At 43.7% G+C, this 17,572-nt stretch overlaps 1 protein-coding gene across 1 annotated transcript; it reads left to right on the top strand.

Annotated features, from left to right (window-relative positions):
• The first annotated feature begins 1,110 nt into the window (after positions 1-1,110).
• LOC145535647 (nuclear RNA export factor 3-like) lies at positions 1,111-17,538 on the top strand. Its single transcript, XM_081564043.1, is given in 19 exon segments — positions 1,111-1,273; positions 11,764-11,834; positions 12,052-12,205; positions 12,808-12,891; positions 12,995-13,099; positions 13,212-13,292; positions 13,396-13,494; positions 13,824-13,928; positions 14,076-14,185; positions 14,781-14,817; positions 15,178-15,246; positions 15,329-15,381; positions 15,486-15,593; positions 15,714-15,772; positions 15,879-15,991; positions 16,087-16,132; positions 16,693-16,765; positions 17,311-17,359; positions 17,362-17,538. Coding segments are annotated over 19 exon segments (1,587 nt in total). The 5' UTR covers positions 1,111-1,228; the 3' UTR covers positions 17,488-17,538.
• Positions 17,539-17,572: the final 34 nt, after the last annotated feature.

Genomic DNA, 17,572 nt, shown 5'->3' with positions numbered 1-17,572 from the left:
CCCTCACCTCAGATGTTCACACATTCATGTGAAGATTTTCTTCACCTCTCAGGGGTTGGACTTCTCTCAGGGCCCAGAGAACTGGAAAGGGAAGAAGATATTAAAAATTTCAGAAAATTCTAGCTCATGAACTAGAGCCCAGGCTTCTCCCTCCTTCTATCTTTAGAAAACCTCTGATTTGAGACTTTCAGATCTACAGTTCTGGCTCTAAGGAAGGGGATGTTTGAGAGTAAAGTGAGCAATGGGGAGCTGTGGGGAGCAGCAGATGAAGCTTCCCTTACTCACTCCCCCCTCAGCTTACCCTCTGCTGTACAGCCCGGTTCCCAATAGGAGTTGGGGACTCTGGCACTAAGGGATATCTGCCTACATTGACTACATTTTTTTAAAAAAGGAAGGACTACTTTGTTTTTTTCTACTGTCATTGCAGTAACCTACCAAGCTCTGTTTGGTATTTACTTTATATTTTCAAGGTTTTTTGTTGTTGTTGTTTTGGTATGATCTCTCTGGAATGGGTTAGAGTTAATTCTAGCCACCTGATTATTTTTAGAATAGTCAGGTACTTTGCATAAACTTCAGAAAAACCCCTAGATTGCACCAAGTATTTAGTAAAGCTATGCTTCAAGAAGTCATCTTCCATTCCATGCAGCTCAATTCTGAGCTCTTTCTCCCAGTAGCATCTGAATGACCCTAGACAAGTGCAGCACCTCAATAAGCCTCAGCAACCTTGGAAAGTTGATGATTCTAGTATCAGAGTCCCCTTGTGAGGAATACAGGAAAAAAGAGATGCAATGTAGCAAGGACAGAGCGTTTCCTACTGCTGGCCCTCATAGTTCTCTGGGTCTGCAGAATGAAGGAACACAGTGTAATGTAGCTGATGCGGAGTCTGGCACAGAGAGTTCTCTGTTAGTAGCTACAAGTATCAAAATCCCTAAGCCTCCTGATTCTAATTGGCCTTCGATGCAGGGGTGATACTGTTGGAACGAGTTCCCTGGATGATAGGCTGGTAGCAAACACAGAGCGCAGTGATTACAGGAAGTTTAATCTCCTTTAGCCCCCAAGACTCTCCTCCTCTACGTCTTTGGGGAAAGGACTTCCTGTTAGGACGCCATCTTGTTTGTGTGGCTGTGATGCAGTGTTCTGGGGCTTGCACTCTCCTTCCTCCGCAGCCTTCCTTGATCTTCTACAAACTTCCAGCTCCAAACCCACAGATTCTCTTCCAGGGCAGCCTATGAAGATGGTGGTGGCAGATCTCTGCCTTCAGGCCACCCTATGGGTGAGTGGTCTGCATGAGACCTTCTCTTCAGATCCCCCCAAAGCAGGAAGGGTCTGTGTTCCCTCCCCCACCCAAAACCACAGGACCTCACAACCACTTGACTGTCCTTTAGGGAAAGGGGGGGAGAGGGCCCAGACTGACTATTTTCCACTCTCTTGAGGAAATGGGCCAAGTGGGTTCTGACACACCCATCCTGATTGTAGGTGGTAAACCTCCCCTCTAGTGAAAATGGCCATGGCTGACGCGAAGTTTTTTCCATGGCTAAGGAAAAGGCATGAGTCATGTGATTGTCTCAAGTCCAAGGTTTGGGCAGTGGTGACGGTCACCTAGGTAGAGGGTAGGACTATGTAAACTAATATTCTTTGGATTTATACTAGAGGTGGGGGAGGGGCAGAAAACCCACCACATTAACTAGTCAGGGTAAATTGTATTAGTCCGTAGAAGCTTTTTGAGGCTTTATTGCCTGGCATGTGATCTAGTCTGGAATGTTGATGAGTATTTATGTGCATTGTTCTACGTCAATTAAATAAATTTGTTTAAGTCATATTTTAAAATCCTCTCCCCTCTAGCTTATATTTTGTCTGCCATTTTATGTGTCACTCAGTGAGATGTGTTAAAATTTCCCACTGGGACTGTGGATTTGTCCATTATTTATGTCAGTTTTTGCTTTGTATGTTGGCTTTAAAATGCATACAAATTTAGAATTTGTATTACTGTCTTCTTATTGCATTGAACCTGTTATCATAAAGAAATTTCCCTTTAAAGTGTACCTTTTACTGATATGGTTATACCAGTTTTCTGAGGTTAATGTGGAAAAGGTGTACATTTTGCCATTTTTTATGTTCTGATTTTCCTGATGATTAAATTTTGCATATGTCTCTTTTCAGGAGTATTTGATGAGAGGTTTCTTGTCCAGTCTAATAAAATATCTATTTGGAGTATTTAGCCTGAATCTTTTAATATAAACAGATATAATTTGGTTTATGTATATCATATTACTGTATATTTATTTTTACCTCTTCTAAGTTCCTTTCCCTTTTCTTTCCTTTGATATGGTTAATGTTTTATAGCTATCAAATCGTTACTTCACATGGCTATCTAGTTAAACTTTCTTTTGCTATTCTTGTAGTGTTCACCCTTCAGATTACAATGTACATGTTTGCATTTTCATAGTCTAATAGTAGTTAATTCAGTTCGGTTCAGTTCAGTTGCTCAGTCGTGTCCGACTCTTTGCGACCCCGTGAACGTGAACTGCAGCACGCCAGGTCTCCCTGTCCATCACCAACTCCCTGAGTCCACCCAAACCCATGTCCATCGAGTCGGTGATGCCATCCAGCCATTTCATCCTCTGTTGTCCCTTTCTCCTCCTGCCCTCAATCTTTCCCAGCATCAGGGTCTTTTCAAATGAGTCAGCTCTTCACATCAGGTGGCCAAAGTATTGGAGTTTCAGCTTCAACATCAGTCCTTCCAATGAACACCCAGGACTGATCTCCTTTAGGATGGACTGGTTGGATCTTCTTGCTGTCCAAGGGACTCTCAAGAGTGTTCTCCAACACCACAGTTCAAAAGCATCAATTCTTCGGTGCACAGCTTTCTTTATAGTCCAACTCTCACATCCATGCATGACCACTGGAAAAACCGTAGCCTTGACTAGTCGGACCTTTGTTGGCAAAGTAATGTCTCTGCTTTTAAATATGCTGTCTAGGTTGGTAGTTAATTAGTTGTTTAAAACTGCTCAGAGAATTATGGGACCATGAGACACTTTGATTCTCTAAACCGTCTCCAAATTTATTGTCACACATTATCGTTGTCTATATATTTAAATCCCCAGAGGAAATGTCAATTGTGTTCTATAGCCAACACTCATTTTAATTTGCCTATATATTCACAATGCTATTAGTCTTTATAGTGTCTACGTGCCTCTATTAGGCATGATATTTCTTCTGCTCGGAAGAGTCTATAATATTTTAGATCGATTGAAACATTTAGTCACAAATTTCCAAGTTTTTGCTACATGCTGATGAAATGAATGTATATTCTTTTAAGAATGTTTCTCCTCCATTATACATTTTTCTTATTAATATTCTTATACTGAGTTGATGTCTTGTTACTTTTGGAAACTTCTCAACCATGTTCTCTTCAAATACCTCTTCTCCACTATTCCCTCTCCTCTCTGGAACTCACATTAGCCATGTGTTAGGTATACTCCTTGCATCACCTGTAATTCTTTATACTTCTCTTTTGGTATTCTCCATATTATATCTCTCCATACACCATTCTGGATCTTTTCATCAGACTTATCTTTCATTTCTCTATTTCTTTCTTCAGGGAGATAGGTCACTTTGACACTTGAACCATCACACCATGGTAGATTTAAGAGTATGTTTTATTGTGCTCCTAGAGCAGAACAGAGAGGTGAGACTTGGGGATGAAAAGCCACTTGTCCCAGGTCACCTAGTCTGAACCAAGTACGGCCGGGTCTAACATCACAGACTACACTCTATATCCAGACCCTTTCCTTAGTGCCTGTTTTCTTCCTGGCTGTGACTGCTCCATACCTCTCATTTCCTGAAAAATGGGGCCACAGTGAGGTCTCTCAGTCTTCATTTTTATTTTTTTTCCTTTTAAAAAATGTTTTTAATATAAATTTATTTATTTTAATTGGAGGCTAATTACTTTACAATATTGTAGTGGTTTGGCCATACATTGACATGAATCTGTCATGGGTGTACGTGTGTTCCCCATCCTGAACACCCCACTCCCACCTCCCTCCCCATCCCATCCCTCTGGGTCATCCCAGTGCACCAGCCCCAAGCACCCTGTCTCAGGCATCGAACCTGGACTGGCGATCCATTTCACATATGACAATGTACATGCTTCAATACCATTCTCCCAAACCATCCCACCCTCGCCCTCTCCCACAGAGTCCAAAAGACTGTTCTATACATCTGTGTCTCTTTTGCTGTCTCGCATATAGGGCTATTGTTACCATCTTTCTAAATTCCATATATGTGCATTAGTATACTGTATCGGTGTTTTTCTTTCTGGCTTACTTCACTCTGTATAATAGGCTCCAGTTTCATCCACCTCATTAGAACTGATTCAAATGCATTCTTTTTAATGGCTGAGTAATATTCCATTGTGTATATGTACCACAGCTTTTTTATCCATTCATCTGCCGATGGACATCTAGTTGCTTCCATGTCCTGGCTATTAGAAACAGTGCTGTGATGAACATCGGGGTACACATGTCTCTTTCAATTCTGGTTTCCTTGGTGTGTATGCCCAGTAGTGGGATTGCTGGGTCATATGGCAGTTCTAGTTCCAGTTTTTTAAGGAATCTCCACACTGTTTACCATAGTGGCTGTACTAGTTTGCATTCCCACCAACAGTGTAAGAAGGTTCCCTTTTCTCCACACCCTCTCCAGCATTTATTGCTTGTAGACTTTTGGATAGCAGCCATTCTGACTAGCGTGAAATGGTACCTTATTGTGGTTTTGATTTGCATTTCTCTGATAATGAGTGATGTTGAGCATCTTTTCATGTGTTTGTTAGCCATCTGTATGTCTTCGTTGGAGAAATGTCTGTTTAGTTCTTTGGCCCACTTTTTGATTGGGTCGTTTATTTTTCTGGAATTGAGCTGCAGGAGTTGCTTGTATATTTTTGAGATTAATTCTTTGTCAGTTGCTTCGTTTGCTATTATTTCCTCCCATTCTGAAGGCTGCCTTTTCACCTTGCTTATAGTTTCCTTCGTTGTGCAAAAGCTTTTAATTTTAATTAGATCCCATTTGTTTATTTTTGCTCTTATTTCCGTTACTCTGGGAGGTGGGTCGTAGACGATCCTGCTGTGATTTATGTTGGAGAGTGTTTTGCCTATGTTTTCCTCTAGGACTTTTATAGTTTCTGGTCTTATGTTTACATCTTTAATCCATTTGCAGTTTATTTTTGTGTATGGTGTTAGAAAGTGTTCTAGTTTCATTCTTTTGCAGGTGGTTGACCAGTTTTCCCAGCACCACTTGTTAAAGAGATTATCTTTTCTCCATTGTATATTCTTGCCTCCTTTGTCAAAGATAAGGTGTCCATAGGTGCGTGGATTTATCTCTGGGCTTTCTATTTGGTTCCATTGATCTATGTTTCTGTTTTTGTGCCAGTGCCATACTGTCTTGATGACTGTGGCTTTGTAGTATAGCCTGAGGTCAGGCAGGTTGATTCCTCCAGTTCTATTCTTCTTTCTCAAGATTGCTTTGGCGCTTTGAGATTTTTGTATTTCCATACAAATTGTGAAATTATTTGTTCTAGTTCTCTGAAAAATACTGTTGGTAGCTTGATAGGGATTGCATTGAATCTATAGATTGCTTTGGGTAGTATACTCATTTTCACTATATTGATTCTTCCGATCCATGAACATGGTATATTTCTCCATCTATTTGTGTCCTCTTTGATTTCTTCACCAGTGTTTTATAGTTTTCTATATATAGGTCTTTTGTTTCTTTAGGTAGATATATTCCTAAGTATTTTATTCTTTTCGTTGTAATGTTGAATGGAATTGTTTCCTTAATTTCTCTTTCTGTTTTCTCAGTTAGTGTATAGAAATGCAAGGGATTTCTGTGTGTTAGTTTTATATCCTACAACTTTATTATATTCATTGATTAGCTCTAATCATTTTCTGGTAGAATCTTTAGGGTTTTCTATGTAGAGGATCATGTCATCTGCAAACAGTGAGAGTTTTACTTCTTCTTTTCCAATCTGGATTCCTTTTATTTCTTTTTCTACTCTGATTGCTGTGGCCAAAACTTCCAAACCTATGTTGAATAGTAGTAGTGAGAGTGGGCACTTATCGTGTTCCTGACTTCAGGGGAAATGCCTTCAGTTTTTCACCATTTAGGATAATGTTTGCTGTGGGTTTGTCATATATCGCTTTTATTGTGCTGAGGTATGTTCTTTCTATTCCTGCTTTTTGGAGGGTTTTTATCATAAATGGATGTTGAATTTTGTCAAAGGCTTTCTCTGCATCTATTGAAATAATTGTATGGTTTTTATTTTTCAATTTGTTAATGTGGTGTATTACATTGATTGATTTGCAGATATTGAAGAATCCTTGCATCCCTGAGATAAAGCCCACTTGGTCATGATGTATGATCTTTTACATTTGTTGTTGGATTCTGTTTGCTAGGATTTTGTTAAGGATTTTTGCATCTATGTTCATCAGTGATATTGGCCTGCAGTTTTCTTTTTGTGTGGCATCTTTGTCAGGTTTTGGTATTAGGGTGATGGTGGCCTCAGAGAATGAATTTGTAAGTTTACCTTCCTCTGCACTTTTCTGGAAGAGTTTGAGTAGGATAAGTGTTAGCTCTTCTCTAAATTTTTGGTAGAATTCAGCTGTGAAGCCATCTGGTCCTGGGCTTTTGTTTGTTGGAAGATTTCTGATTACAGTTTCAATTTCCATGCTTGTGATGGGTCTGTTAAGATTTTCTACTTCTTCCTGGTTCAGTTTTGGAAAGTTGTACTTTTCTAAGAATTTGTCCAATTTTTCCAAGTTGTCCATTTTATTGGCATATATTTGCTGATGGTAGTCTTTTATGGTCCTTTGTATTTCTGTGTTGTCTGTTGTGATCTCTCCATCTTCATACCTAATTTTGTTGATTTGATTCTTCTCCCTTTCTTTCTTGATGAGTCTGGCTAATGGTTTGTCAATTTTATTTATCTTCTCAAAGAACCAGCTTTTGGCTTTGTTGATTTTTGCTGTGGTCTTTTTTGTTTCTTTTGCATTTATTTCTGCCCTAATTTTTAAGATTTCTTTCCTCCTACTAATCCTGGGGTTCTTCATTTCTTCCTTTTCTAGTTGCTTTAGGTGTAGAGTTAGTTTATTTATTTGACTTCTTTCTTGTTTCTTGAGGTAAGCTTGTATTGCTATGAATCTTCCCCTTAGCACTGCTTTTACAGTGTCCCATAGGTTTTGGGTTGTTGTGTTTTCATTTTCGTTCGTTTCTATGCATATTTTGATTGGTTTAACTGGTCTATTGTATCATTTAAAGTTTGTGTTTCCTTATTATTTTTCTGTTTAGCTGATCTGTCCATAGGTGTGAGTGGGGTATTAAAGTCTCCCACTATTATTGTGTTATTGTTAATTTCCGCTTTCATACTTGTTAGCATTTGCCTTACATATTGCGGTGCTCCTATGTTGGGTGCTTATATGTTTATAATTGTTATAAATTCTTCTTGGATTGATCCTTTGATCATTATGTAGTGTCCATCTTTGTCTTTTTCACATCCTTTGTTTTAAAGTCTATTTTATCTGATATGAGTATTGCTACTCCTTCTTTCTTTTGGTCTCTTTTGCATGAAATATCTTTTTCCAGCCCTTCACTTTCAGTCTGTATGTGTCCCTTGTTTTGAGGTGAGTCTCTTGTAGACAACATATATAGGGGTCTTGTTTTTGTATCCATTCAGCCAGTCTTTGTCTTTTGGTTGGGGCATTCAACCTATTTACATTTAAGGTAATTATTGATAAGTATGATCCCTTTGCCATTTACTTGGTTGTTTTGGGTTCGACTTTATACACCTTTTCTGTGTTTCCTGTCTAGAGAAGATCCTTTAGTGTTTGTTGGAGAACTGGTTTGGTGGTGCTGAATTCTCTCAGCTTTTGCTTGTCTGTAAAGCTTTTGATTTCTCTCCTTCATATTTGAATGAGATCCTTGCTGGGTACAGTAATCTGGGCTGTAAGTTTTTCTCTTTCATCACTTCAAGTATGTCCTGCCATTCCTTTCTGGTCTGAAGAGTTTCTATTGAAGGATCAGCTCTTATCCTTATGGGAATTCCCTTGTGTGTTATTTGTTGTTTTCCCCTTGCAGCTTTTAATATTTATTCTTTGTGTTTGATCTTTGTTAATTTGATTAATATGTGTCTTGGGGTGTTTTGCCTTGGGTTTATCCTGTTTGAGACTCTCTGGGTTTCTTGGATTTGGATGACTATTTCCTTCCCCATTTAGGGACGTTTTCAACTATTATCTCCTCTAGTATTTTCTCATGATCTTTCTTTTTGTCTTCTTCTGGGTCTCCTATGATTCGAATGTTGGTGTGTGTAACATTGTTCCAGAGGTCTCTGAGGTTGTCCTCATTTCTTTTAATTCTTTTTTCTTTTTTCCTCTCTGCTTCATTTATTTTTACCATTCTATCTTCTACCTCACTTATCCTATCTTCTGCCTCCATTATTCTACTGTTGGTTCCCTCCAGAGTGTTTTTGATCTCATTTATTGCATTATTCATTATATATTGACTCTTTTTAATTTCTTCTAGGTCCTTGTTAAACATTCCTTGCATATTCTCAATCCTTGTCTCCAGGCTATTTATGTATAACTCCATTTTGTTTTCAAGATTTTGGATCATTTTCACTATCATTATTTGGAATTCTTTATCAGGTAGATTCTCTATCTCTTCCTCTTTTGTTTGGTTTGGTGGACATTTATCCTGTTCCTTTACCTGCTGAGTATTTCCCTTCCTTTTTATCTTGTTTATATTGCTGTGTTTGGGGTGGCCTTTCCATATTCTGACAGTGTGTTGTTCCTCTTTATTGTGGAGGTTCCTCGCTGTGGGTGGGGTTGGACGGGTTGATTGTCAAGGTTTCCTGGTTAGGGAAGCTTGTGTCGGTGTACTAGTGGGTGGAGCTGGGTTTCTTCTCTCTGGAGTGCAATGAAGTGTCCAGTAGTGTGTTTTGAGATGTCAGTGGGTTTGGTGTGACTTTGGGCAGCCTGTATATTGAAGCTCAGGGCTATGTTCCTGTGTTGCTGGAGAATTTGTGTGGTATGTCTTGCTCCTGAACTTGTTGGCCCTTGGGTGGTGCTTGGTTTCAGTGTAGGTATGGAGGCTTTTGATGAGCTCCTATCGATTAATGTTCCCTGGAGTCCGGAGTTCTCTGGTGTTTCCAGGATTTGGACTTATGCCTCCTGCCTCTGGTTTTCAGTCTTATTCTTACAGTAGCCTCAAGACTTCTCCATCTATACAGCACCAATGATAAAACATCTAGGTTAATGATGAAAAGGTTCTCCACAGTGAGGGACACCTGGAGAGGTACACAGAGTTACATGCAGAAGAGAAGAGGAAGGAGGGAGATACAGGTGACCAAGAGGAGGAGAGGTGGAATCAAAAGGGGAGAGAGCACGCTAGCCAGTAATCAATCCCCTATGTGCTCTCCACAGTCTGGAACCCTCAGAGATATTCATGGAGTTACACAGAGAAGAGAAGAGAAGAGGGAGGAAGGAGACCAGGATGATAAAAGGAGGAGTCAAAAGGAGAGAGACAGACCCAGCCAGTAATCAGTTCCCTAAGTGTTCTCCACAGCCCGGAACACACAAGGAAATTCACAGAGTTGGATAGAGAAGAGAAGGGGGAGGGAGGATATAGAGGCGACCTGGTGGAGAAAAAGCAGAGTCAAAAGGGGGAGAGAGCAATCAAGCCAGTAATCTTGCTCCCAAGTAACAAGTGGTACTGAAGATCGAGTTCTTAAAGGTACAAAATTGATAACAAATACCAAAAAGCAAAGATTAAAAATCTAGAGTAGAGGTTAGATTCTCAAAAGTACAATATTAAAAAAACAAAACAGTCACAAAAATTACAAAATATATATATATGAAGTTTGCTTTAAAAATAGGGTCTTTTTTTTGCAAGGTAATAGTAGGTCATAAAAATGAAAATTAAAGGAGTAATAGAGGACTTAAAAATTAAAAAAATTTAATTAAAAAAATGATAATAGTAAAAATATATCTAGGACTTTCTCTGGAGCTGTTGTGGACAGTGTTGGGTCAGTTCATTTTCAGATAGTTCCTTGATCTGGCTTATACTTCTCAAGACCTTAGGCCACTTCCTATGTAGTCAGTGCTAACTACAGGGTTTTAATCTATTGCACCTGTCACTTCCAAAGTGGTTCCCTCTGTTTTTTTTAGCTTCTTCTCTTTGCTGGTCTCTTCAGTGTCTAATTTCCGCCCTGACACAAGGGGGCGGTGGTGGTCACTTTTTTCTTAGGCTCACTTGTTCAGTCGTGTTGTGGGGAGGGAGGAATATTGCAAACAAATATCACTGGCATGTGTAGGGAGTGCTCGCAGTGTCTCGGCCACACTGCGTTTGCCCCCACTCACGGCGTGTGTGCTTTCCCAGTCTACACTGCTCAGGCTCTAGGTTGCTCTGCCAGGAACTGTCTGAGGTGGGCCCTGGGTTGCATACACTTCCCAGGTCTAAGCCGCTCAGGTTCAGGTTCTCGGGTACTCCACAAAGGCACAGACTTGGTTGGGCCTGCATTGTGTGCCCTTCCCAGGTCCGAGTAGCTCAGGTGACCAGGTGCTTGGCGAGCGCTGTCACCCCCAGTTGGAGGCTGCGTCTTATCGCCTCCCCCATCCCAGCCGCTTGGTTTTCTGGGTGTACAATGGGCACACCTTCTCACGTGTGCCGTGTGTCTCTTCTGGGGAGCTGATCTCTGGCTGCGACCCTCCCGGCAGATGTCAACCATCCAGAATCCCAAGAAGTCTTGGTTAGCAACGAAGTCTGCTTGCAGTTTGGTAGAGGATGCCTCTCTGGGGCCGTGAGTGCCCCCTTCCAGCTCTGGGCGCCCTCGCCTGCCTGTCTCCGGTGGGGGATGGGACTGTCCACAGTCGGCTAGCTCTGCTCAGTCCTTTGTTCTGTGAGCAGGCCTGGCAGTGTTTTAGATTAGGGCTTTTCGGGGGATAGCTATCTCACAGTCTGGGTTGCTATCTCACGTTAGTTCCCTCAGATTGCCCTTGGGGCATTCAGGCCCAGTCCATACCATAAGCAATGCACCCTGTGCCTCCCTGTCCAGCCCCTGCTTGCTAGTGGCAGATATGAATGTCTGGGCTGCTTCTCTGCTGGGAGTTGCTGTTAGGCACGTAATCTGTGGGGTTTAATTATTTATTTATTTATTTATTTTTCCTCCCGGTTATGTTGCCCTCTGAGATTCCAAGGCTCGCCACAGACCCACCAGTGAGAGTGTTTCCTGGTGTTTGGAAACTTCTCTCTTTTTTAAGACTACCTTCCCAGGATGGATCTCCGTCCCTACCTCTTTTGTCTCTCTTTTTATCTTTTCTATTTTGTCCTACCTCCTTTCGAAGACAATGGGCTGCTTTTCTGGGTGCCTGATGTCCTCTGCCAGCATTCAGAAGTTGTTTTGTGGAATTTGCTCAGCGTTCAAATGTTCTTTTGATGAATTTGTGGGGGAGAAAGTGGTCTCCCCGTCCTATTCCTCCACCATCTTAGGACCGCCCCCCTCAGTCTTTAGTTTTAGAATTGTGATACATTTCTGTGAAGATTATAAAGTCAATGATATTTCTTCAGTAGCCATGATATTTACTGAGGACTTCTTCTGGTACTGTGACCATTGACCTGTTGTTGTCAATTTTAGAGCACACTGATAAAGTGAACCTTTTACAAACAAGAACACAAAGCTGGGGTATTTACCAAAGGCAATACAAATATTGGTCTGAACAGGTCACTTCCCGGCAGCACCAAGGGAGACATTCAGAAGCAAGTGATGCTCATATGGACAACCAAGCAACACAGTAAGTGACCAGTCAGCATGACTGACATGTACCAACCAGTGAAAACCAAAACTTTGTTGTTAAACATGTCATTCTTCTCTCCAACCTGGCAGAGTGAAAAATGACAGGATGAAGTTAATGTTTGAGCATTCTTCACTGTAGCTCTGGTATTTGGGAAAATGTAGAGAAGACTTTCCAAGCCTATATGGACCACTTTCTTCTCTCCACTTCCCCACAGTGCTCCATATGCCATTCCGCCTCATTGTCAGAGAAGTAGTTTTCAGAAACAAGACCAAATGCATATTAACGTGGAGACAAATCAAAAGCCTCCAGAGAGAAGAATGGAGAGAAACAGACAGGATAAGACCTTTGGGAGCTGGTTCAAGATCATAGTGAGTGTCCTGGCTAAGTGGACCTAATGTGTAGAAGATGACAGAGTCATGTTGGATTGTGTAGAGATGCTGGGAACTTTTCTGGGGCAGTGGAGCTCGTAATCCATCTTATTACTAGGAGGTATCTTCTTAGATCTTCTAAGGATGAGTTCAGAGAAGCAACAGAAAGGAAACAGACTGGCTGCAAGGAGGAATATGGGAGAGTTTGTCTAAAAGCAAAGGAGGAAACCTACTGCCAGGGAGATGGAGCACTTCACACCAGATCACGTGTTTGGCTCTAGCTGGGTGTAGGAGGAGGTTGAGTCTCTGGGGTCCATGTCAGAGGGGCAGGCGAGGTGTACCTCATGTGGAACTTTATTAAAAGAAGTACCTGTGAAACATACTAACTTGATTTTTTCAGGAAAAGTATTTGAATGAAAAAAAAAAAGAGTACCTAGAAAATCCATATCTGGTGCCAAAGTCAGTGATAACAGATATTGTCCTATTTTCAAAAATGATTTAAAGCCTGATAAAAGGTCCTAAAGCAAGAAACAATTGGGTCTTACCTTAATCTTGGATTCTGTTGTATCATTTTTTTTTCCCATTTGTTCTTTGGCTCCTAGATTCCCTTTGGTATAAAATATGATGAGAAGTGGCTGCTTAATTTGGTTCTGAAGCAATGCAGTGTGCCCTTCATTCCAGTCGAAGTAAGAGAGGGCATGGAAGTGATGAATGGAAATGGGGTAGGTGGCAGGCACAGAGAATTTGCTCTAGTCTCATATTCTGTTTCTCTTGTCACTCTCCCTACAGTTTCACTATGAGAAAATGCAAGCCCAGTTCTTTGTAGAAAATGTCAACATTGCCTGTGTGTTGAAGAATGTCAACGGCAAGATTTTCAGTGAGGATAATGAAAGAGTGTGTGTCAGGGGCTGACTAGGGGCAAGAGAGCAGGGGAGGGGCATGGTCTTGCTTGATCCCATGCACAGATTTCCTGGAGCTTACCCAGCCCCTCTTGTATTCTCTACAGATATCTATCTTTGTTGAATCCTGTGAGTCACCCCAGTCTGTGTAGAAGGTGCTGAAGTCTGAAAAGGTGGGGAAGATAAAGGTAATGCAAACTCAGCACAAGCTGTGCCCTCATACCCAGACAGTCCTCTTCCCCCGCTCACCCTCAGACTCAGAGCCACTGAACCCCATCCCTAACTCTGCAGCTCACCATGAACAAACCATAGGATGCCTGCCAGCAATCTCTTGACATCCAGAGACTCCACTTTGGCCCTGGTATGGCTACAGCAGTAATTGTAGGGCAGGTGAGGGTAGAGGGTCTGTCTGGGTAGAGCACTCAGAGATGATATCATGGTAGGGGTTGGTGCTGAAAGTACACCAGCTGGGACCATCTCAGCCTGTCTCCCTCATCCTGGCTTCCTGGAGACTTGATGACCTATGATATTGGAATGACACGGAACTGTAGAAATAGCATGGCTGCTTCCATGCACATCCATCCAGTGATCATGCCCAACTTGAGGACCTAGGCCCAATGTTGGGGCTGATGGTGAGGGTGGTCATGTAGATCAGGTAGAAAAAGCAGATTTGTCTCAATTATTCACTTTGGGATCCTCACTCTCTTTTCTCATCATAGCTTTTGTCCTTGGACCTGAGCAATGAGAAGCCCTACCTGGTGCATGGCCTGTCCACCATTATGGAGAATGCTTCCACCAAAAACTTGAACCTCTCCAACACTAAGGTGAGATGGGCCACCTAGATCCTCCTTTGAAAGAAACGTGGGAGGGCTCATGGGGTGGTGACAGAGGAGCAGAAGTGGATTTGTAGGGAAAGGAAGGGTATGGATGCAGAGCCATCTGGTCCATGTGGGTATTCCCCATAATTCCAGGTGAAGGCTGCAGGGGAGATGGACAACAGTCAGCAGCTGGAACCAGATGGGATGTGTGCAGACAGAAATACTGTGTGCCCCACCTTCCGTGATAAGTCAACAAACATGAGGTCTTCCTCTGCCTTGTCTCTACACCCTTATGTCTCCCCTCTTCCCTCCTCCATCCACTCCATTTTCATCCCTTTCCATCTCCCTCACTACCTCCTGAGCCCCACCTCAATCACCTCCCTGCCATAGCATCCTGGGCCATCCCTGAGTTATGTCCTGACTTTTTGAAAGAGTGATGGACCCCCAGTGAGGCAGCAAAGCACCGGGCTCTCCTCCCATATTCTCTTCTCTCCACAGCCTTCACTGGGCCCTGGAGGAAGGAAGAGAGGGAGGGAAGGAGGGGAAGAAGGCCTGAAGACTGGATTTGAAGTACTGGCCCTTGTGGAACTGAAGAAGGGAGTCAGGACAGTCTGGCTGGGAGCTACCCAGGGAAGGAGATGGAAGAGGGGGTGGTAGGAAGGAATGGAATGAACAGTCTCCTTCTGAGTCAGTCCATGGATTTGTGACCTGGGTGAGATGACCTCAGAGCCTGGAATGCTAGGATACTGGGCTCTGTGGGGGGCACACAGGACTGTGATGCTGTAAGTGACTTGCTCCAATGAGGAAGGTCATCTCCACCATTTCACTGACTTTTCTCTTTTGTCTTGATTTTGACAGCACCATCCTGGAATTGTTCCCTAGGTTATTAAGCTTGGTAAGTGCATTCCTTGGTCACAGACTCCTCTAAATAGCATTGACAGTGCCCACAAACTACTCTGAAACCTATTAGGACCTGTTCAGTTCCATTTTTGAACCTGACCCTTAAATGTCCTGGGGGAGGGGTGTGTACCATTCTCTGTGGGAATCTGAAAAGGCTCTGGATCTTCTTCAGGCATGTTTGCCACAGGCTTCAGGTAAACCATGGAGATGACTGAAAATGTAGTCCTACTGCTGGCATTTCCAGGACTCTTTTTCCCCCGACCTCTGGCCCCACCCCACCCTGGCCCATCCTTTTCCCCGATCAGCCAGCACCACATCCTGGACTGCACTGCTGACTTCCTCTTCCCTCCCCCAGGATGGCCAGGAGATAACCTCAGGGTCTAAGTGTGCTATTGAAGCCCCCAAGTGCTTACCAGTGTGCGAGGTGAGCACAGAGGATCCAGCAGGGTTCTAGGTGGTACGTGAGGAGGTGTCAACCCTGGTCCTGAGGACTGTTTTGATTCTAGGGAAGCTTCTTTGGATCTGAAGAGTTGAAGAGTCTAATCCTGCAATTCCTGCAGCCGGAAGTACTCCCGAGAATCTGAGCAAGGGGAAGGCTAGGACAGGGGAGGCCACCGAAGCTCCAGACCACACAGATAGACTGTCTTCACTGCTCCCCCTCAGGTATTACTTGATCCATGACTATGGGGACCGCCAGGGACTCCTGGGTGCTTATCATGAGGAGGCCTGCTTCTCCCTGACCATTCCATTCCAACCTGAGGACCCAGCCCTGTGAGTATCACAGCCCAGACTCCTCCCCCAGGCCGTGTGGTTCCCCAACAGATGCAGGCCAGCTCCTGCTGACACCTATGCTGACCGGACCACCACCCACTGTTCCTCTGTGTCTCCTAGAAGTAGCATGTGTGCGTACTTCTTGGACAACAGGAATGTGAAGATGCTCAAAAACCCCAGTGAGCATGTGGTGGGAAGACTGGGCCGGAAAGGGTGGTAAGGGGACCAATCATAGGGTCCATGGCATGGCAGACTTGACCTTTGCTTTCTTCCCCTCTCCCCCAGACCCACGTATCCAGCTGCTGAAACACACAAAACATGGCATTGTGCATGCCCTCTGTGCATTGCCCAAAACTCAGCATGACTTCAGCTCCTTCATAGTGGACATGTGTTTCCAGATGAGCACCTGCTCCTCCCTTGGTGGGGGGGAGGCAGGAAGCCACATTGTAGAGAAGATGTTTAGGGGTGGCTGAGTAACTGGGTTCTTCTCTCTCAGGAAAAGATGCTATGCTTCTCTGTCAACAGGGTGTTCAAGGAAGGTATGTGTAGATCCCTCCCCCTATAGGCCCCACTGCTCCCTACCCCCCTCATGGATCCCCTCCACCAGAACTCTTCCAGTTTCCCTCCAGTCCACTCCTCTCCACTCCCCTTTCTTCTCCTCCCCTCCCCTCCCCTCCAGCCCTCAAGTCTTCCCTCAGTCTTCCCACAGTTCAGGTTTGAACTTCATCCGTGCCTGCCCTTTCCAGCCTGGGCATTGGTGACATAGGCTGTCGAGTTTGGTGGCTCCCGTCCCAGATCCTTACATTGAGAACTGGGCCATTATAGTTTCCTCATTTTCAAAATGGAGTCATAATGTCCACATCTTGGGCAGATGTGAAAAATGCATCGCATGAACTTGTGAAGCTGTTGTCATGGGGACATGTCATTGGGAGCAGACGGCTCCTACAGTTGCCCTCCCCATTCCCAACACCCTGGCTCCCCAAGTGAACAACTGTCCCCTCAGCCTAAGTGTCAAGTCAGACCCTGACTGAGGAATGACGTGGGAGCCTGTAAATTATGTGGGGGCTGTAAGGGGTACTCTTACTGTTTGTTGTTGAAGTGGAAGGAAGGTCTTCTGGCTGTGTGTGTGCCTTCACCCGGACCTTCATTGCTACCCCTGCCAGCTCTTCCAGGTGAGAGCCTTGTTGTGGGCAGAAATCCCCATCCAGCCTGGGCTCAGGGTCCTGGGCATGTAGATGCAGACCTTAGGTTTACTCAGTATTGTGGAAAGCCAGCAGGGAGATCCAAGGAGCAGTCTAGCCTAGTGGTTAGGAAGAGCATGGGCTCTGGAATTGGCATATAGGCTCTCTCCTTGACCCAACACTCACTCTCTCTGTGACTTTGGTCAAGTCACATGATCTGTCTGTGACTCAGTGTCTTCTTCTGAAAATGGGGATCAGACTGTACACTCTTCTACTGTAGTGTACTGGGCTATTGTTCAGGGTAATTGTAAAGTTGTCCCTGGGTTAGGGATCAGCCTATCCATTGAGTGAAGCTGGTAGACAGTCTCTCTGAAGGTGGGCTCTATGCAAGGGGCAGAGGAACAGTCAGGGAGCTTGGGGACAGACACAGGAGGGGGATGGAAGGAATCTGGTTGCTGACTGGCAGTGGGAGCAGTCAAGTTTGGGGGTGTGGGTGGTCCATCCATCAGTCGTCCAAATATGCATTTTTCCCCCAGTCTTTGTATAGTGAATGACGAGCTGTTTGTGAGTGAAGCCAGTCCCAGTGAGGCTCAGCATCTGCATTCTCCACCCCTGTACCTACACTCATCTCCAGTTCCATGCACACCCTCTCCCAGGAGCAGCAGGAAATGGTGCAGGCTTTCTTCATCCCGTCTGGGATGAAACTTGAGTAGTCTCAGAAGTAAGTGCTAGGTGTGCATGGGGACAGAAAGGACCTGGAAGGAGTAGAGGAGTTAATAAATGGATCTTGAAGATAAC

The sequence above is a fragment of the Giraffa tippelskirchi genome, chromosome X (genome assembly GCF_054371585.1).
Source record: "Giraffa tippelskirchi isolate mGirTip1 chromosome X, T2T-mGirTip1v1.2.pri, whole genome shotgun sequence".
Taxonomy (NCBI): domain Eukaryota; kingdom Metazoa; phylum Chordata; class Mammalia; order Artiodactyla; family Giraffidae; genus Giraffa; species Giraffa tippelskirchi.
Note: the sequence above shows the minus strand (reverse complement) of the source record. Positions and strands in the feature narration are given on the sequence as shown.